Here is a 23213-nt window from a genome sequence, read left to right on the forward strand (position 1 = left end):
TGATGTAAACTGAACAAAAAACTAATACATTGAAGATTTACAGTACAGAAACATCATCAAAAAGCTTCACCAGGGTGTTCCAAATGGCACAATTTTTTAAATATGAATGTTATGCTCAACCGGTGCCGTGTAGCCAAATGTGCCAGGGTCCCCAAAGGCAAAGATACTGAGACAGGAGTATGAGCAACCAAAGGAAATGTATTCAGAAAACGTTACGTATGGTGAGTTCTGTGGGGAGTGTGAGGGGAATCCTGGAAGTGGTGAGAGGGTTTTGGAACTCCGGGGAGAGGGTGGAAGGAGCGGTGGAGCTGGGAGACACTGGGTTGAGGAGGGAGCCTGGAACACAACAGAGGAACAAGGTTAGCACGAAAAACACAGATCTACAGTACTGAAAACTCTCTAAAGCACAGACTACTGTTCTAAACTGCCGATTACACTAACCACAGTAGTCAACGTCCAAGCGTTGGGCGCCGGTTCTCCGCAGCTTATGTTGGCAGCTTCTGTTGATGGTGATTGTGGAGCAGCTGGGCTGATTGAGACCAGCCACACCTGAGCTGGCAGCTGGCTGAGAGAGACGCCCGGCCCTTGCCCTATGGAAATATAGAAAGTATAGAAACCATGAAAACAGAGCCACGGCAAAATATGATGATATGCCTATTTTCATCATCATCATCATCATCATCATCATCATCATCATCATCATCATCATCATATTCTTTCTCTCTTCTGTGGCCTCTCTTCAGTCAGCTGGCTATATTAGGCCCTTCAGGGATGATGGTAATTAAAAACAATGGTCTACACACTTAAAGAGATGGATTTTCATAATTATTTGTACATGTTCTATTTTTGGTGTAGAACTGTTCCTAACCTGGCCTGAGGCTCTGTGGCCTAGTTTGTTGATTTTTCACCCAGATCCCATTCAACCACCAGGGCCTGGATTAGACTCAACTGAAGCCACAACATTAGACATTAGGGTTTGGATAATCTTTTAAATTTGATCTAAATTGCCAAAAGTGGGCCAGGCGTGGGGCAACAGAGCTTTTGCCTTTGCTGCTCCAACCCTGTGGAATGCACTCCCCAAAACACTCAGAGATGCCTCCACCGTCCAAACCTTCAAAACCGCCCTCAAAACCCACCTCTTCAATATTGCTTTCCCTAGCTAACTCTTTTTCACCGTTTTTTATGTTTTTATAGCTTAGCTTTTAGTGTTTATTTCTTTTCTAAAAAAGTTGTTTTTTATTTTTTGCTATACTGTACCTCTGCCCCCCATGTAAAGCGTCTTTGGGTACTCAGAAAAGCGCTATATCAATTTGAGATATTATTATTATTATTAAAAGGGGGTAATTCATCATCAAGCTTGTTGGTTATGGACATGGGGGTTCATAAAGGGGAGTAACTGCAGTGAAAAATAACATTTTGGTTTCATTCCGAAAACCCTTTTTCACACTCTGATGCAGGTCTCTGTAGAACATAGAGCCTGACCGATGGCAGAACTTTGAGTACAGACTTTGGAGAGTCCAACCACTGATCAAAAAGTGGAACATTTTCTAATCAATGTGAAAAACTAAGATTTACTTAATGTTTCCATTTGAGAACATTTAACTAGAATTTATATTATTGAAGTAAAAAAAAAAAAAACAAGTTAAAAACAATTATTATACACTGTAGATCAGCTATTCTAACCAAGAATGACATGCCCAAACTATAGGGACAGAAAGTGGTTAAAATCCGGATACATCAGCTGCATAACTTTATACCGATGTCCTCAAGATATTCAAATAATAATGACCTATATATTGGCTAGACTGATATATAGTTACCGTGACTGTATATGTTTGACACCACTAGACTAGATAGTGAAAGCATCCATGCCTGGCCGACTAGTGCTGATGATAGTACCCTATTATGCAACCGTCTGTATTAGCCAATGGGAGAGAGCTGCAACCGTCTGTATTAGCCAATGGGAGAGAGCTGCAGAAGCATTTCAGTGCCTCTGCCTCACTTGCTACTGTCCCAGTTTACCCCCCTTGTGGTGTGAGATCACATTCCCAGCACTAATCTACAGGCTTTTATTTAGATGAGTGTGTGTGTGTGTGTGTGTGTGTGTGTGTGTGTGTGTGTGTGTGTGTGTGTGTGTGTGTGTGTGTGTGTGTGTGTGTGTGTGTGTGTGTATATATTTGTACTGTGTTTGCCTCATTTAACTTCGATCTCGATGATCAAGAGACTGTTATGAGGTGTCAGCATATTTCCGCTGATGTGGCATGTTCACTTTCAACTTTGACAGTGTGTGTGTGTGTGTGTGTGTGTGTGTGTGTGTGTGTCTGTGTGTGTGTGTGTGTGTGTGTGTGTGCGCTCGTGCGTGCGTGCGTGCGTGCGTGCGTGCGTGCGTGCGTGCGTGCGTGCGTGCGTGCGTGCGTGTTTGACACTGAGATGAACGAGAGTAGACAGTTTTGAGGTGTTTGTGTTGTAATGGAGCATCACAGTGAAACTGGAATACATATTTGCTGAGAATACCTTTTCGTTTCTTTTGCATCGCGCTCCAACTCAACACATAAATGGAGCACAGAGCATTGTGGTAATTCAGGCAGGCACAGAAGTCAAGCCGGACCAACACTCATACACCCTCCAATCACATAACGCCATGATCTAATCATGCAGCGCTTCCTAAACCTTTTTGGCTGTGCACCGCCTGTTACCTCCCGACCTAGCTGATGCACCCACCCACCCACACGCATGGAAATGAAATATATTAACATATAATTTTTATATGCAACATATATGTTTATCATATATGTGACATATTATTCGAAATTGGCCGCCTGCATGTGTCTCTACATATATGTACATATAGTATTATCCATATACTGTATGTGGCATATATGTGGACATACTGTATACAGTATACAGAAGTATAAGGAATAAGCTATATATGATACATAATATTGCCTATATATCCACACATATGCACATATATGAAATACTTCCCATATATTGGCATAAAATGTTCATATATTTTAAAGAACACCATAGCACCACCATTAGCCTTTTCATCACGCACCACCGTTTGGGAATCCCTGAAACTACTGGATCGATCTACACACCATATTTAAGCAGACCGACGTTCAATCGTACACATTCAACATCTCTCGCTGTTACCACAAATCTACCCTTGTTAGTGAACAAACTCCTCCCCAGCCATTCCTGTAGGTTTTCACAATGTCAGCAATGCAGGATCATGTGTACCATATTGTATTATGTTCTTTATTACCTTGTATCTTTATGTTCTGCCCTGTGAGTGGTTCATATCATATGTTTAATAAGGGCATATCTTTAGGATCTGCTTCAGGGAGGTTTGTGAGCTCAGAGTCTATCATGCAGAGCGACACAGCACAGTATATGGGCACGGGTGTGGATGCATTGCTTGCACACATACAGTTTTTTGATTGAAAAAATATTTCACAGTATGTAGAATGTGTACATTTCAAGTAAATACAAAAACTGCTACTTTGTGGACGAAACCATGAAAAGCACAATACTTGTTTACATCATGGTCCACCATTTTCAATTAATCATAACAATTAAAGATGTACAAATATTAATATAATATTCTATGAAAAAACTGGAAATCATCATATAAAGAAAGGAAAAACATGTACAGCATGGGAAAAAGGGGTGGGGGTGGGGGGGAGACTCTGGGCCAGTTTTGAATTGCATTTGCAGCCGTCCATAGGTGCTCTTGAGTGATGTGGACTTTGTTGACATTAAGGAAGTATTTAGACAGGTACATGGGTACATTAGGGCAGGGGTTCTCAACGTTTTTGGCCGGGGACCCCCGGAAATGCTTTGGCAATGTCTCGGGACCCCCGCCCCGCCCCCTCCCGACCCCCAATATAAATTGACTGCTACAATAACCTTAACCCATTTTGGGCGGGAACCCCTTTTGGTGTTTTAAGCATTGTTATAATTTAGCTATTTAAAAATAGCAGATCTACAAGCTCATAGTAGCGCGCCACTCGGTGGCGCGCTACGAGCTTGTAGGTCTGCTATTTTTGAAAAATCGTGATTTAAAAAAAAAAAACTAAATCTTTTTTTTTTTTTTTGAAAATAATTTGGGGACCCCCTAAAATAATTTGGCGACCCCCCGAGGGGTCGCGACCCACGGGTTGAGAACCCCTGCATTAGGGTACCCTAAGCCATTCCAGCCTATCAAACAGGAAGTTCCAGGAAGTTGCAGTCACAAGCTGATGTCATGTCGATTAGGAACAGTAAAGGCCCTAGTATGCTTCCTTGTGGAACACAGCTCACTGGGGGGAGGGTGTTCTGTTCACCTCCACCATCTGTTCTCTCCCCTCCAGGTAGGATTGCATCCAGCTCACTGATGTGCTATCAAAACCAAGTGATTTTAGCTTATTGATCAGTATTGAGTGGTTTACAGTGTCAAAAGCCTTTTGGAGGTCCAGCATGACCATGCCGCAGTATTTGCCAGCATCCACCTCGTGTTTGATGTGGTCGCTCAAATAGAGGAGGCATGTGTCATTGGAGTGGGATGTTTACTATACTATATACTATTTTTTCCATCACCTTCAAGATGGAGCTATAAGTATAGAAATAGGGCGGTAGTTGCCGGGTTCTATAATTTGCTCTCTTTCTTGTAAACTTTAGCAAGTTTGAAATCTTGTCCCTGTCACTATCCCACTACACATCCTACACACAGGATGTGCATCTGTCAGTCTTTAAGCAGCTTTGTTAATGAACAAAGCACTTTGGGAACTCTGCTCTGCTAATCATCACTGAGCCCTTTGTGTTAAACTAAACAAACTTTAATCCTCTCTTTATTTGACAGATGATGATACTTATGCAGAACATCACACTGTGCCACACTACGTGAGCGCTGTGTGGAAGGCGCAGCAATGCCTCTGTCACAGAGTGATGCACAGTAAAATTATCATAGGATTTTGCTATGCGTTACTCTGTTTTCCTTGAATTGAACTTCTCAATCTTGATGCATTTGTTACTCGTGGTTCAGCACTGATAAACACCAGCATATGCTTGAGCATATGTCTCTTTTTTCTATTTGTTTTCTTCTTTTTATCTATAACTACTGTTTGGTGGTGGTACTAGCAAAGCATGTTGTGCTTATCCACAACAGCATGAAAATATGTGGTAACACATACACCCTTCGGGACGTGTCAGGTTGGGCCTCTATAATTCAGCCTGGGTGATGGAGTTGGAGAAGCCCTTCGGCGACGTGGACCCAAATACTAACCGATGAAAGGTGACAGTGATTTGGCCTCTAATTCAGCCTGGGAAAGGCGTGAGATGGAATTATATAGGCCTATTTAAAAAAAGTTATTTTTTAGTTAAGTCTATTTTTTTCCTAACTACGTCACTACGTCAGTGGCGTTACCTCTGTGTCTTCAACCCAGCTGGGTGGCTGTGATACGTCAGTGGCGTTACCTCTGTGTCTTCAACCCAGCTGGGTGGGTGTGATACGTCAGTGGCGTTACCTCTGTGTCTTCAACCCAGCTGGGTGGCTGTGATACGTCAGTGGCGTTACCTCTGTGTCTTCAACCCAGCTGGGTGGCTGTGATACGTCAGTGGCGTTACCTCTGTGTCTTCAACCCAGCTGGGTGGGTGTGCGACTACTGGCCAATCAACCCAACCATTTTCAACCCAGCTCCATCGTTTCCCTTTCTGTGATGCGAAAAAGATGCAAAAATGTGTTTACTCCTTTTACCGAAGATCACGCATGTGATGTCCACAGCTGTAACGTCTTAGACCCCACCACTCTATACAGTAGATTAAAGCCTGTGACCTGTCTGCACACTAGAGACCCTAAACTGATTGATCTTTTGTTCAGACGATTGTACATCCCGATAACTAGCTGACACTTTGGCTGTCGTTCTCCCTGCCTGATTGTGAGTCACAGTGGCAGCAATGTCCCGTCACCACAGTGATGACAGCTTTTCCATTGCCGACAGGAAAATAACTGCCTCATTACCCAACAGGCAATCTGCTGAAAGATGACCGCAACAGCCCCCCGTGCGACCAGGGTGGCTCCAGCTCACTAGCTAGCTCGGCATCCTTCCACATTGCATTGTATTGTGCTGTGTCAGTTTCTGTGTCTATTAAGCCTGATTTATACTTGGTTGTGTGCCAGTGTCGTGCACTGAAAATAGGCGATCTACAAGCTCATAAGCAACCAAGTGTAAACAAAGTATAACTCAAACCTTTGTCAGCATACCTGATTCTCTCTGTCAATATGTCATCTCGCTCTCTCATTCTTAAGCAAACTCCCTCTCGTTTTGTACCTCCTTCGGGGACTGTGGATTCCCACAGTATTATTTCCCATTTCTGTCTCTGTTCTCTGTCACTCTCTCTCAACCTTTTGTGCTGTGATCTGAGGAATGATGGAGGTTGATGCAACATAGTGTTGCTGTTATAATTTGATCTCGTCTTCCAGGCTATAGCTCAGCTGTAGCCCTGCCCCTGAGCAGACCTGTAGCAGACCTGGAGCAGACCTGTCGTTGATTATGCAACAACGTGTGCGTTCCTCGCTTCCCGTTTGAAAGGCCCAAAGTATTCTGTTCTCTTTAACCCGATATATTAAACTCATGTTAACTGATTCATCATTGCAACTACTTATGTATGAGTGAGCAGACACAAGCGATTCCCTTGAGATTCGAACTCCCTTTTCTGTGGAAGTTCTTGACATCCGACTTCCCGGTAACTGACAACATTGACGCGTCCATTGTCAATGGGAATTTAATGTTTGTGTAGGACAAAGTTTGTGCACACACACACACACACACACACACACACACACACACACACACACACACACCAAAAGCTGGATATAGGACGGGCTAGCGCCCCTTACAAATACAAATAAAATACAGATCTTCACTTTGGTACATTACTAAATGTACCAAAGTGCCGTCTGCCGGTACCGTCTGCCGGTACACCTGTTTTCTATTGTTTTGGTTCTGCATATAATTCTGAGTCAGAGACAGTGAAGGCAGGAGAGAGAGAGAGAGAGGGGATGACATGTAGGAAAGAGCCTCGGTCGGATTCAAACCTGGGACAGCTGCAGGAAGGATTATAGCATTATTTATATGGTATAGCCTAGATGTGCTCTTACAAGGTGATCCATTGGGGGGCCTGATGGAATTATTTTTGATCAAACAGTATGAAATATCAAAGCTGAAGGCTCAGAGTTTGACCACACATGATTTATTTATTTTTTATTATTTTAACAACAGCCTGTTTCTTCATTAAAGGTTCAGCTACACAGTTGCGGGCCTTATTTAGACGATATATGGCACAGGGTGCGAATGCGTTGGGGATGTGTCCAGCTACAATTGTGATGTTAAACAGCAAGTTTTCTTGGTGTAAAGCAAGGCGTACCGTACCGTACCGTACAGGACAAAGGGGTTTTATTTAATCTCTGAATTAGTCATGGGTATGTTTTGGGCATTGGGCATAACATAAATTAGAGTAGACCAATCAGAGTCACCTCGAATTACCTTCAAGAGCTAGTTGCGCTTGCATATCGCTAATGAAATGACAGATTTTGTAATTTGGAGGAGACAAGCAATTTTTTGTGCACAAAGTGAAAGCACCAATTACAGGAGCAGAATGAATAATGATGTCAGGAGACGCAGGGGAAACAAAAGCTCTCTGTTCACCAAAACATCACTTGGAATTGGAAATGGGGTGGTAGTCAGAGTCACAACTTCCTCCTGTAGCCTAATACATCTAATCTACGGCTAGAGGTGAATATGACAACTGCATCCGTTGTAAACTACAGTATCAATGATACTTGCGCTGCGCTTTGTGCCATTTAGCACCAGGTGTAAGATAAGGCCCTGAGTATTTTGAACTAGAGGTTCCACTTTTAGTTTGAATCCTTGTCAAAATTCTATAGCAAGAAAGATAGAAAGAACAAGTTCTCCCCTGTCCACTGTCCAGACACCTGCTGTCAAACAACCCTCATTCACTGCACAGGATAACAGCTGTTCTGTGTGTGTGTGTGCGTGAGCGTGTGCGTGTGCGCGCGCGTGTGCGTGTGAGAGATGTGTGTGTATGGCGTGTGTGTGCGTGTGCGCATGCATGGTTAGAAAGTGTCCATTTCACCTGACAGATGAAACCGGCGTCCGTCAGTTCAGCTGTAATTGTCATAGTGTTACCTGTCAAATTACTTGAGCGTGCAGCTTCCACGTGCACATGCACATGCACTGTCATTTTGTGTGTTCAAGCATGCCTGCGTCCATGCTTGCTTGCGTGTGTGCATGACTATAGCAAAGTATTTATCAACTCATCATTGGATGACAAGGAAAACGTACATACACACCCACGCACCTGGGGTGCGCGCCTACACACACGCGCACGCACGCACGCACGCACGCACGCAAACATAAACACAAACAAAAGAGAACAAAGGGCCTGGGTCACAGAGGGGACCATTGTGCTGTAAGTTAACACCCCTCTCATCTTCCTCACGTCCCATCCTCTTCCTCCTCGTCTTCCCTCAGGATGTCCGCTCATAGAGGGCCACATCAATTAGTGATTAGCATGCTTGATTATGTTACACTCAGTAGGGGTGTGTTTGTGTGTGTATTGTGTGTGTGTGTGTGTGTGTGTGTGTGTGTGTGTGTGTGTGTGTGTGTGTGTGTGTGTGTGTGTGTGTGTGTGTGTGTGTGTGTGTGTGTGTGTGTGTGTGTGTGTGTGTGTGTGCGTGCGAGCGTGCGTGCGTGCGTGCGTGCGTGCGTGCGTGCGTGCGTGCGTGAGAGAAAGAGAGAGAGAGAGAGAGTTTATGTGTGTGTGTGTGTGTACACAGGATATAAAAAGAAGTTCCCTGGCTCCACACCCAAGCCAAAACATTAGGAGCGAATAAAGTGGGCGCACGTGTGTGTGACTGTGTGTGTGTGCATGCTTGTGTGTCTGTGTCTGTGTGTCTGTGTGAGCGCACTCATACAGTACATGCTTGTGTCTCAAAGTCTGCCTTATCAGTTATCACACAGGGAGTTTGATGACATGTGGGTCGACTCTTGATTACGCCAGGGCTTGTTACTGTCAGAAGGCTGGGGCTCATGGAAAATTCACTCCATGAATGAGGGCTAAGTGGTCTCTGCACAAAACAACAACAAACAAGCGCTTTGTTCCCACACTAATTGCTATAAAAGACCAAAGCAGGAAACTTCATAAGCAAATTAAGGCTGGTTGTTAAAAAAAACAAAAAAACAAAAAAAAAGAATGAAAGAAACCTCTTGGGCTACACTGTTAATTTAACTCTGAGAATGTGCAAATGAAAGAAAGGTTGGTTAACAAATTGACACTGATGTGAGGTGATGGTGATTACTGTGTATACGACCAAATTATGATCAAATGTGATACCGGTATTTTCTGCAGCAGTTTTCGCCACAATATGGATGCTGCAGGGCTTTAAGTCAGTGGTTTTCAAGTAACCAGTGGTCCTTGAGGGGGTTCCAGGTGGTCCCCAGCTAAATGATGGAGAGTTGGTAACCAAATGGACCCTTAACTCTTGAGAGTGTAAAATGAAACCAAATGGACTCTCAAGTGTTAAATTGTTGTTAATCATCTGCATTACTTAATTTACAAGAAGAAGAAATTCACAATTAGATAATGTAGAATAATTGTTATTTGCCTGTTATCTCTCCTATTGGTAACACATCAATACAGCATAGAATTGTGGACAAAAACAAAACAAAAACTTTCGCTTTGGGTCTAAGAGACTAAACCTCGTCAAATGATGGTCCGTGAATAAATAGAATAAATAGTGGGCTCTGGTATCAAAATGATACCAGAGTGGTGAAAACCACTGCTTTAAGTGGTTAATGCTGCAATCTGTAAGTTTCATGTCCTACCCAGTTTTAGAAAGAATAAATTCTACCCCTCATGCAAGACACAATCCCTCCTTGGCCATATGGGAGACTAATGCACTTTACGCTTCAGGCAGTACCACTAAGTAGGTGTTCTACCCAACACCAGGGTCTAATTTACTCAATGGAATTGTAGGGTAAACTTCCAGTCAACCTCCACCCACTACAGACTAGTACTAGTTATATTCAGTGCTGGATTTACAATAGTATAGAATATTTTTTAAAAAGAGGGTATTTTGGTGTAATTTTGGGGTACCCAGCCCCCCAAAAGAGAGACAGACAGACAGACTTTTTTTTTTTTTTTTGCCCACCCTAGCCCAATGGTAAATCCAGGCCTGGTTATATTGCGTTAACATACTGTACTCATACAGATTGGTTGCAATAACGTTTCATTCATTGAAATAACATTGCAGCTCTAAGGATATGCATCAGCGAGGATATTGGCTTTTACAGTAATGCTGTTGCTTTATTCTACATTGCGCTGGAAATGAATCCACTATCAACTAGTTCTCAACAGCCTACACACCCACCCATGGTTTGTGTCGGATTTTGTGTTAAAGAATGAACAATTTACACAATATATGCATCTACCAACAGACCTACCCTTTCCATGGTTGTAATATTTAAATAACCCACCCTAAATCTGTCAATATTATCATCACCCCCACCCTATCAATAGACAGTGACACACACACACACACACACACACACACACACACACACACACACACACACACACACATGCACGCATGCACGTGCGCGCGTGCACAGGGTGTACAATATGCCTTTTTCTTTTTGAGATTAGAATATTAGAAAGCGACCAGTCAGTCATTCCACAAGATTCCAAACAAGATATGTGTCCATTTTAGAGGCCTTTGGCCTCTTTTCTCTTTGCTCCTCCTTGTAGGTGAACTAGAAACATGATGAAAACTAAAAAAGTGCTCCTCGGAGGAGCACAGGTCTCCGCCAGGCCAGGTAGATTATTGACATTGTGTCCCAACAATGCTTGGAATGTGCCAATCAAGATGGAATATGAAAAATGTAACGGATCCGTCTCAATCACTTGTCTATAGAGATAATGTGTACCGATTTGCGTTATCTTTGGACAGATTTAATAGGAGTAATAGGAGCCATATAGCACTTGTCCTTGCCTCGACGACATCGCATGCTTATGTTAAACATGTCATTTAGATAGCATGGTATGTTATGTAGACAGATGCCAGGTCATTATTGACCTGTACAAATGGCTAATTGCAGATTACTATGAAAACCTGCAAAACCTGTCAGTCAGTCACTCAGTCAGTCCGTCCGTCAGGTCACACCTCATGACACGCTTCCTATATGGCCGTCAGTCTGTCCCGGCTCGCTGCCGGGCACGGCAGCCGCGGACTGATGGCCCGGCCCTACCTGAACTGAGCTTGCCCGAGGCCCCACCTGGCCTTACTAATTAGCACACATTTTACTGTGCCCTTCAGCATCAGTCACTACCTTCACCTTGCAGCCTCAGTAACAACTACATGCATGCAAGACATTGCAAGTGTGCATGCGTGTGTGCATGCGTGCGTGCGTGCGTGCGTGCGTGCGTGCGTGCGTGCGTGCATGCGTGTTGGAGTGACTTAAAGTTACAAATGTTGTAAAACACCATGCTATACAGCCACTAGATGTCTCACTACACTCCAATAACACCTCTGTTGCATAAGGTTCTCATTTTATCTGAGCTATGCCTAATATACAGTATATAATAAGGCAGAACTCATTCATTTTGCAGTAATGAATGAGTAATGTAATGCATTGGCTGCCTCAAAGCATCTCTTTCATCTTACAGAGCTAAACAAAAACAAATGACTTTTGACCTGACAGATTATTATTTCACAATTATATAAATATTTTATTCTGAATCTGCACCCTTTTAAAGGTTCTTTGGATGTATTGTTTTATTTGTACATAAAAATGTTATTAATATAATATCACTTCACCAACTCAGCTGCAGAGCCAAACACCTGCAGAGCCAAACACAGTCTAAGAAACTAAAAATAAATTAACATACAAATAATACTGATATAACACTTAAAACCTCACCATAAACAACATATTTGATTGCACAAAGGCAACTCTTTGTCTCCTTCCGGAAACACAGCAGGTCATCAAATGATCTGCTTAGGGGTTGCGTCAAAAACTAAAAGATCACACCCGTGTGAAATGAGGGGTTCTTATCATCGTACATCATCATGATGTAACATGTCGATTTGCTCAGACACATACTGTACTGTATGACGTAAATTCTCCATTCATGGTCAATGGGAATTTGTGTAGGCCAAAAATAGCCAATTTGCTCGTCCGTATATGATGTACATTCTCCATTCATTGTCAACGGGAATTTAATGTTCGTGTAAGACGAAAATCTACACTACTAGCTGAATATAAGGGGCTAGCGCCCCTTAAAAATCTCCAAGAATTCAAGGCTTCATGGGTTGTGTAAAATAAGTATTTTTTAGGTGAACTATTCCTCTAAGGACTCTGTTATGACTGTGGGTTCAGTGTTAAAGGGTTAGGGATAGGAATTGACTTTAGTGTTTATTTGTGGTCTTTCAGAAAGTGAGTTTCAATTCTAACTATATCATAAAGCTAAATGCCAACGGTGTTGACGTTCTATCTCAATCTGATAGTTTATTGACATTCAGGGACGCTCTCATGGATCATCGACCTTGCAGTTTGTCAGCCATGTTGCCTCTTTGGAAGGGGACATAGATTCATAGCCACTTTTCTGTCTACTGGGGAGCTGGACGGCAGGGACAGAAAGAATAGTCCTCCTGATTGCTCCGGTCCGTCTTTTCAATGTGTGCTGCCGGCCGACACACAGCAGCCAGTTCTCCCCTTGACTGGCACCCTCCCCTTTTCCTATAGCCCTCCTACTGCGCTGCATGATTGACTTCACAGCTGGGAATGCCAATTTGGTGCTCACGGCACTAAAGGTTGAGAGGCACGGTGCAAAAACTCCTGGGTAAAAAGATGACATATGAGGAGTTTTACTGCATGGGGGATGAAAAAGGGAGATGTTGAAGTATATATGGTGGGAAACAGTGAAGGGAAAGAATGGTAGAGGTGAGAATCTGATAAAGACAGAGAGAGAAAACTTACGATAAGGAAAGAGAAGACAGAATGAGAGAGACAGGCGATAGCATGAAAGGAGCTTGCAGGAAGGGGACAGGGGATGCCTGGGGCATATAATACTCAGGCATTACTTTTTATCCATGCTAGGAGGCCGGAGCAGCCAAAGGCGAGGGATTATGTCTTCTGTCCACATCTGTTACACATTGTCTTTACTACTTTCACATTTCCTCATGCACTCACATCCCATTATGCCATTTGGCAAATTACATCTTTAGTTGTGACATGAGGTTTGTGAGTGAAGCAATACGATATTATATTACTGTATGTCAAATGAGTTGAGGAGGTACATTGTCCTGATACAGTATGTCAGGAATCCAGTCTGTTCAGTTTGCAAGTACATACACAGGCAAGACATCCTTGCACATTGTATTGGGGGTGGTTGCTGAGTAATGTTGAGTCCTTATAGGCATGAGTGAAAAACAGAAAAATTACCAAAATCATACATCTAGTATGATGGGCCTCTCAATTCTATTTCTGTCACAGTAAAGCTTCACTTCAATACAGACTGTATCGTTATCAATATTGAGATTCGCTGTTATAAACTGAAGTGGAATATGAAGTTGAAATGAATGACTGTAAGCAAACATTCATTTGAATTGTAAATGACCAGCCTCCAGCTCAACAATGGAAAGTGTCCCATTCTTCTCTGTAACCTCAAGTTACTGTCCAGTGTCCACCTGCTCAACAGATGTCTCTGTGCCGTAGTGCCACCGCAGAGGAAGCCAGGTGGCCACAGAGATACAGTGTATGACATGTGATATACTGCCATCCCTTCGGAGAAGCTGATGGGATTGGGTTCCAGATGATTGACTGACTGATTTATTCGTAGCCAAGTCAATCACTAATATTCATGGCTTTGTCAAGAGTGCTTCAATAGGAATACTCTTTGTGTGTCTGATTAGACACCTGTCTAATCATCAGTGCATAATTCACTGCACGGCTGGGCGGCTTAGTGCTTAGAAGTAAATAATCCAGTTATTGTGTGTGTGTGTGTGTGTGTGTGTGCGTGTGCGTGCGTGCGTGCGTGCGTGCGTGCGTGCGTGAGTGCGTGCGTGTGTGTGTGCGTGATGATACTAGTGAGAAACGTCTAATGGATTTGTTTGCATTTTGTACTTTTAGCAATTCTAATGGCAACAAAGGTAATCAACAAGCCAGTATAATAAGACACCGGTGGGCGGCGGTGGCTCAGGGGTAGAGTGGCTGGATGGTAACCGCAAGTTTGCCAGCTCGAACCCGGGCTCCCCCAGAGTTAGTGTCGATGTGTCCTTAAGCAAGACACTGAACCCCTAATTGCTCCTGATGTGCTGGTTGGTGCATGGTTTCCACCGCCATCGGTGTATGAATGTGTGTGTGAATGGGCGAATGTAATATATATACCTTTATTGAAAGGATAAACCCCTTGAGATGTCACATCTCATTTTAGAGGGGGTCCTCAACACAAATGAACAATACATACGGTACAACAACAGTACGTCCATATATACAGAGCAAAACAAAACAAAAGCTCTCCCAAAGATAGCCACTCCCATCCCACCAATTCAACCCATAAATAGCAGAGTTCTTGTGGAAAAACTGCATACTCAAAGCACAATAGAACCATGAAAGTGAGCAGAGTACATACATGCGGTACCAATATGCAAATATAATAATAATAATAATAATAAGCAGAGCTAATAATATATAATAATAATAATATAGTATACATGCATGTAGAAGAAAGAGGCAGCACATAGTTTGTTGTGAGAAGACAATGCAGCCCAAGAGAGATTAACGAGATTAGAAGCATGAGCACTGTGTTGAAAGATGAGTAAAAATCGATTCTTTAAGTACATTGAAAGAGGTGATGGATCTAAGTGAACTTGGTAATTCGTTCCAATCAGATGGTGCTTTAAATTTGAATGCACGGCGACCACTTTCCTTTGTTATCCTGGTGGGAACCATAAAGTAGGGGTGATCAGTATGCCTTAGGTTGTATGATGGTGTGTACAGGACAAGATATTGCTTCAGATACTGAGGATAATTAAAGAAAGTGCATTTGAAAATAAATTGCACAATCTATGTAAAGCGCCTTGGATAAAGGCACTATATAAATGCACCATTTACCACATTTACACTGGTGGTTGATCACAGAGGCCTCTGCCTGCTGCTATATCAGTACATTTCATGTAAAAATGTCACCAGAATGATGTACTGATTGTACGCCTGTATCTATCCCTTACAGGAGAGGTTTGAAGCGGTGTTCAAGGGCTATGATGAGCAGACGTCTTTCCAGATGTTCAAGAGCTTCAGGAGAGTTCGGATCAGCTTCACCACCCCAGAGGCTGCTGCGCGTGCTCGCCAGGAGCTGCACGATTCGGAGTTCAATGGCAGTAAGCTCAGCCTGTACTTCGCCCAGGTAAGAATGAGGGAGGTATAGGTATGGGGGCAGAGCTACTATGGTATTATGTTATTAAAGCTATAATCTGTAAGGTTTATGTGTGTCTAATCCGTCTGTTACAAATAACTTTACTGCCATTTCAGTAGGTGTCCTGACCAAATTGACACCAGGTTTGAAATGTCTACAATTAAAGAGACTCGCCCTAAAGGGCTGCCTGGGTGACAGCAGACTGCTGGACGAGCGCTGGCGCTTTGGCATGGGGGAGTCAGATCAACATATGGAATGAATTCTGTACTGGCCATATATGGAGTGTGTCTTGAGTGTACAGGTGTCTACAGGGTGTGTAGGATGGGTGACAAATTCCAAATGTACTTTGTCAATGAATTTAGATTTCTCTCTCCATTCTGTCATAAACTATAGTAAAACCAAACCAAAACAGGGCGGCGGTGGCTCAGGGGGTAGAGTGGCTGGATGGTAACTGCAAGGTTGCCAGTTCGAACCCGGGCTCCCCCAGAGTTGGTGTCGAAGTGTCCTTGCACTATATATTTCTAAAACTATGAAACATTTCAAAGATTTCTTTTCAGGCAAACATGTCCACCGTAAGATGAACCTAAATAGGTTTGAATGGGGTTTCTAGGTGTAAGTATGTAGGACAGGGGTGGGCAACTTTGACGATGGAGAGGGCCACTATATTTCCACACTCACTCCCTAGGGCCATATATTGCTGTTGTAACAAAATATTTTTGCTATGTTCGAATTGAAATCTTGCATTTTTGCTATTTTTGAATTGGAATCCCTTTACATTTTTATGTCATTTCAAATGCCTTTAATTATACTTGTGTTGGGCAATGAGCTACTAATTTAGACTGAAGTAATTAAAGCGGGTCATGTTTGCATGCTGTGGAATTGTAACAGCTGAAACCAATATTATATCAGTATTCTGACATTAACCTGAGGGCCACATTAAGTGAAGGTGGGGGCCGCATGTGGCCCCCGGGCCGCCAGTTGCCCACCCCTGATGTAGGACAAGTAGCATGCCAAAGTTTGTGTAATTGCCATTGAGAATGCATTGGGCGTTTAAGTTAAATAACTCCGAAACTACAAATCATTTCAAAGTAAAAAGTTCCAACATGTGTCTCCACAGTAAGCTGAATTATAAAATGTGTGAATGGAGTTTCTAGGTGAAAGTGCTTTTTTGACATGTCAATATCTGCCATTGAGCCCCATTATAAATTTCTCAAATTTGAAAGCACTATATTTCTAAAACTATGAAACATTTCAAAGATTTCTTTTCAGGCAAACATGTCCAAGATGAACCTAAATAGGTTTGAATGGGGTTTCTAGGTGTAAGTATGTAGGACTAGTAGCATGGCAAAGTTTGTGCTATTGCCATTGAGAATGCATTGGGCGTTTAAGTTAAGTACGGGGGGGACATATTTTGACAACAGAAACTGCCTGTCATAATTCCCTATTCCAAAGCCCCCCCAGGTACATTATATATTTAAACTATTTTCAGCAATGGTACACTTAATATTTCAGTGGGTAGATCTTGTTGAGCTGGTCATTTTGAAAGTAGATAAATGTGTGGGCACCCCTGTTCTACAAGGTTTGATGAGGGCCCAGGTAGGGCCGGGCCTTAATTTTCTGGCCTGTTGAAAACACTAGTTTTCGCCGGCTGCCGGGCTCGGCTGCACTAATATCTTTGGGGCATGCCCGTCTAGTCTAGAGTTTAAATGGACAGGTGTCAGTCAAAAGGGAGACATCGAAGAGGAAGGATGGATGGGGAAGGATCAACATATGGCATGTCAGAACAGGTTCTGATATATATTCATATGGAGATCTAAGTGTTTGAGGTCAGATGTAGAGTTGCTGCTGGCCAATATCGATGACATCAGGGATCTCCATATGTGGGCTTAATTGCGACAGCAGGTTGCATTTACTATGACATCAGCGATCTCAGATGTCACGTGATGTCACGAGACCTGGGCTTTCCCATGTATGGGAATTTTGAGTATCACTGACTGACTGACGGACAAAAAAATTACGATTTCATAGTAAATGCAATTAATAATGACATAAAAAAAAACATATTAAGTATATTAATCCAAGCACTCGCCTTCATTTAAACAATGAAGAATTACTGTCATAATGCATCCCAGATTAAATGTTAAAGGCAAACGTTCTTTCTCTTCACTAGCTGCTGTCAAAACCCATCTGTCACACATATTGCTGTGTGAGGGACAATCCCCGGACACTGAATAAAGCTCTGACATATTGTGTGCTATCCAGGGACTTACCTACGTCGATCATGAAGTGTGTACGCACTACGCACGCATGCACTTAAAATATACCTGTAGCCACAAGTTCCCACAACCACTATTTCCCATAATCTAAATCTTAAAGGATTGGGATCCTACATTTTGAAGAAGGCCTTAATACAATCCAAAATGTGTCCCCTATCTCTCCCGAGCATGAACAGAGTAATGTTTTATTTTACCATGTTGTTTGATACATTTACAAACCATCTCTTTTACAGATACTGCCAACAGCGTTTAACCAAATGTGTTTCCAAATTGACAAACATGTCTGTACAATAATAGAACATATAGTAGTCTACTCTACTGTAATACGATATATTACAGCGCATTCCATCACAACGTGCTGCATACAGTCATACATGATGGTTGCAGCTGTGGAGAGAAACAAGGCATCAGAACAGTGGACCATACAGTGTATAGGTCAGACTTTCATTTTGGCTTTCACTGTCACTATCCCTAGAGCTTGGAAGATATGCTTTTTAGGGTGCTTTTTCCAGAGCACGCTAACATTTAACACATTAGTAACTCTTTGGCCATTTAGAATTAGGTCGGGAGTGGCTTATTGTCGGTATCAGCTAGTAAGTCTATCCCTGTTACAATGTACTGGACCCCTGGGAGATGGATTGCTGAGGTGGAGCGCCACACCTACCATCAGCTCCCAGTACTTCCCGCACGACTTGCTGCACCAAGCCGAGCTACTCATTCGCTGAGTTGGCAGTGGTGGTGGCGGTGCCAACTCACCGAACTACCCGAACACGAATGCATTGGCCATTTAAATCTTTGATTACTACCTACTTAACCTCTTTTTGTTCCTGTTTTAATTGATTTGTTTTATATCTTGTATCTTTTATCATCTGTACATATTGTTTTAATTGATTTGTTTGTGTCCTATATATATTTTTCCATTAATAACACTATTTATATACTTTTTAATTGATTGTTTTATTTTATTTTACATATTGTATGTATTATTGTAATTATTTTATCTCTTTTATATACTCACATCACTCAAATATGAATGATGAATTTATCAATATTCGGTGCGGTGTGCAGCTACCTAAAGGCAATATTTTCACAGACGTGTCACAGAGACGGCAGTCTAGTATTGTATTTTTAACGGGGCCTAATTGAAACATATTCACCATTCATTTAATTGGCTGAAGCAGTGTTTGTCTTGCTATGAAACGTCTGTCCATTCCGCTGAGTCTTATTTTCTTTCTGCCTCCCTCAGTAATCTCAATTCCTTAGCGTGATTTAACTCTCATGGTCTGCCCTCTCTCACTTCTGATAGGTCCAGAACACTGGTGAGGTTGTCGACAAGTCATACCTCGCCCCTCCCGAGCCTGTCAAGCAGTTCCTGATCTCACCGCCTGCTTCTCCACCAGCAGGGTGGAGCTCGAGTGAAGACGCGACACCCGTCATCAACTACGACCTACTATGTGCAGTTGCTAAGCTGGGACCAGGTTTGTACGCAGGGACAGAGATTGAAACCAGCAAATTGACCTCAGTAAAGACAGTAATCAAAACATCTGACTGTATTTATCTCTGGTCACTTAGCATCAGTAACCTGTAACAAATAAGCCTAAGCAGGAAGTCATTTCATGCTTCTCAGTCAATACGTGTGTGTCACTGCCACAGCTTTGACTAAATCAATACAGAGGCTTATGAGTAGCCTATTTTTGAAGGATGGTGCTTCCTATGGCTTTTCCCTATTACAGACCAAGGTATATGAAAAATAAGGTACAGTCACCGACATCATTTTCTACTACAAACTACAAACGGAAGTGGAATGCATTGGCGTCAATGAGAGCCCGGTGACCAACTCATGAACAAACACTATATCTGAACGACTGAGACCTTTGTAAAGTAATCGCGTCTGGAAAATAACAGAATACATATAACACATTATTGTCTGCTGTGTTGCTTTTCGATGTGTACACTATGTAACTTTATAGAGGTATCTAAAGAGCACAAAGTACGTTTCTGAACGTACCAAGTATTGCAAGACTGTCCACCGTTTCCTGTCTGGCAGCCAAATCTTGCGATACCTCCGAGACAGAAACGATACCTGCCGCTGTTTAGATCCTCAAGTAAAATGATGTACTGTACACATCGAAAAGCAACCTGTGATATGTCTTCTTTTATATTCCTGAACCGATTATATGACAAAGGTCGCAATTGTATAAGAAATAATGTTTGTTCACGAGCTGGTCCAGCCAGCTCCATTCACTGCCATGTATTCATGGAACTTCTGGTACCACTTTGCCACCTATGAAAGACATAGAAGACAGGGAGGCGCCACAGGAAGCACCATAGAAGACAGTGAAGCAGAATAAAGCTTTCTGGTGTTAAATATGTGGTGTCTGACATTAATAGCAGTAAATCTGCCTGAACGGAATGCATGACTATAATGTTGTGATGCTCACTAAGTAAATGTGCATGCACAATACTCATGCAATTATAGTTTCAGCAATTTTGGGGTATGGGTGGCCACCACAGCTTCTGCTAAGATGGTAAAAAACAAATCTGAAGTTCGAATAATGTTTTTTCTTTCTACTCTGACAAGCATCCTTATTATGCCCAGGCAGTATTTCTAGACAGTGTAAGGTTACCTCTATCTGTCTTGTTGATGAGACAATATTGAAGAGTGCAGGAACTTCTACAAATGTCACTGACCACACATCAGATACTGTGTGAGTCTGTGTGTGTGTTCAGCTGAGTAGGCAAAATATAATATCACTTATTAATTGTTGGGTATGACTGGATTTGAAAATTATCATTTTTATCAAATACAAAATGCCATTATATCCTGTAAACACACTTTTTAGCTTATGTGCGCACGCACGCACGCACGCACGCACGCACGCACACACACACACACACACACACACACACACACACACACACACACACACACACACACACACACACACACACACACACACACACACACACACACACACACACACACACACACACACACACACGCGCGCACACACACACACACACACACACACACACACAGTTCAGCCTAGAGGGCCACCTTTGTCACATTCTCCTGTTACCATGGGGACACCAGGCATCAGGAAACAGGCTCTTCCTTGGGCTTCACATCCTGGCATTCAGATTACATCTCAGCTGCAGTGCAGCGCGCTGACTCCCTCTGCCAACTGCCTTTGGTAACAGCAGTACAAAAGAGGCCTAGCTTGCTTTTCACTTCCTGTCTCTCTGTTTGGCACTGGAGTGGGAAGCCATTAGAACTGTTTCACACTGCCTGCCAGCCGTCCTATCGCCATGGAAACTGTGATACAATCTGGTGTGTGTTTTTGTGTGTGTATGTTTGTGTTTGTGTGACTGCCTGGTGTTGCCAAGGACAGGGCTCTTGGTATGGTAGTGTACCCAGCAAGCCAAATTACATCATGACAACGTTATGATGACGTCCTCTGGTGACGTTCAGGACTTGGCCAGATCACAGCCCATATGGGGATGATCTTTACGTCATTTCCAGGACATTTTCACCAAATCAGGTGATATTCTGGGCCAGATCTGACTAGTCTTGGTTTGACTTGATCTGGCCCCAATTGAGACGTCATTAATTCGTCCAGGTCCTGACCATGCTTGCTGCAGGGTACCAGATTAGCCCTGCTTCAGGACCAGAATACTAATGTCTCCCTCAGCCAAGGGTTTCCCTTAGAATGAGAGACTTGAAATACACAGGTTGCATATTATTTGACGTACAAGGACCACAGCACTGCATAAATGACAGTCTTGTCTCTACGTGAGGTCAGCAGGGACCTGGCCTGCTGCACCGTTTTTAACGTGCACTTAACCTTTTTGTGTGTAGGCTGTAACACTGTATCCCTTTCCCTAATCCCTGCTCCATCTCTCACCCCACTCCCCGATACCTTCATCTGACCAGGTGAGAAGTATGAGCTCCATGCGGGGACAGAGTCCACCCCCAGTGTGGTGGTCCACGTCTGCGAGAGCGAGGAGGATGGTGGCGGTGAGCAGCCTAAGCAGAAGATTGTCCAGACCAGACGTCCTGACGGCCCCCCCACAGTCTTCAACTAAGCGGCCCCTCACTCAGTGCGGCGCCCCCGACCGCCCCTTTACCCACAACACACCTGCCCTCTCTCTCTCTCTTGTCTCTGTGCACTCACAGAGAGCGTTGAAGCCCCTCATTTCAGTTCAACTACAAGCAAACAAACAAACAAACAACAACAACCACGACAAGAAATGGTGTTTGTGGAGAGCGAGGCGACGGAATGAGGTGGCTTTTACGAAGACAAAAAAAGAGGGATGGATGAGAATCTCGCACACACACTCTCATCACATTCCGTGGTCGGCATTGGGGCGTGGTGGGGTGTACTGTAACTGTCTCCACCCCACACCCCTCGTTTCCAGCCGGAGGGAGAGACACAACTGTCCCGTCACCAGGCACCTGTCATCTACACACATACATACGCACACACACACTCAGCTGTCATCGCTAATCTGCTAGTTAGTTAGTTGCTTAGTTAGTTACTTAGTTCACTAGTTAGTTGGTTAGCTGGTTAGTCTTACCTCTCCTTCTGTCTGATTGTCTTCAGTAGTTATGTGTGCAATAAAACCTTTGTTTGAGGACATGCAATACCTCAAAAGCAACACATGCTTTCCCCCTATTTTAGGTTAATGAATTATATATTTTTCTTCCCCATATCAGCTGGGTTTATTGCTACAGCCTGCGCAACATCAGGGTTGATTGTGTGATGTGCCCTCTCTTGTCTGCATGCATTGTATTGAAAAAAGAAATGTAAAAATTACTCACAGAAACACAACTACTAACCACATATATAAGGAAAACGGAATCTAATGTCATACACAGGACAGAGTGCCGTGTGTGACCGACAAACGTTGTGGTGGTTGTTTGGTTGTTCTTTTATCGCAATTTTACTTGTTTTCCTTTAAATTCTGTCTTCTGTCTTTTCTTTCATCTGGAGAGGTGTTGTTTCTCGTGGAACTATTAGGTGTGTATTCTTAATATGTATTTTATACCAGGAACAGTTTTTTGCATGCTTTAATTACTACCGTAATTGGCGAGCTGAGGTGTTCTGTACTGTTGTTTGTGATGACAGGGAAACGGAATGACGCTTTACGCATGACGCATATCCACACGCAGAGCTTAACGACGTGACAGCCCAGGCGGTGGAGGGAAGCTGAACACATCGTCTGATGACCAACAGTTCAGTCTTACCCACAATGTTTTGTTGGAATCGAAAAAGATCAGAGACAGCTCACCCCCCCCTTGTCTTCTTCAAGGAGTATGGGGTGTTTTATTTTATGAGGACAGTTATTTTCATTCACGTTAATGCTACTGTGTTGTTTTATCAACCTACTTTCTACATGTCATGGTTTCATCTGAAGCCAATACTATTACTACTACTACTGCTTGTTTTGCACTGAGTA

General features: G+C 43.0%; 1 protein-coding gene across 1 annotated transcript in view; it reads left to right on the forward strand.

Annotated features, from left to right (window-relative positions):
- rcan3 (regulator of calcineurin 3) overlaps positions 1 to 22498 on the forward strand; it is a 33985-nt gene extending 11487 nt beyond the window's left edge. Inside the window, exons 2-4 of the mRNA XM_079529050.1 lie at positions 15295 to 15468; positions 19060 to 19231; positions 21688 to 22498. Of these exons, the coding sequence (XP_079385176.1) occupies positions 15295 to 15468; positions 19060 to 19231; positions 21688 to 21839 (498 nt within the window). The 3' untranslated portion in view covers positions 21840 to 22498. The remainder of the gene's footprint in view (positions 1 to 15294; positions 15469 to 19059; positions 19232 to 21687) is intronic.
- Positions 22499 to 23213: the final 715 nt, after the last annotated feature.

Source organism: Electrona antarctica (assembly GCF_951216825.1).
Source record: "Electrona antarctica genome assembly, chromosome: 18".
In the NCBI taxonomy this organism is placed as follows: Eukaryota; Metazoa; Chordata; class Actinopteri; order Myctophiformes; family Myctophidae; genus Electrona; species Electrona antarctica.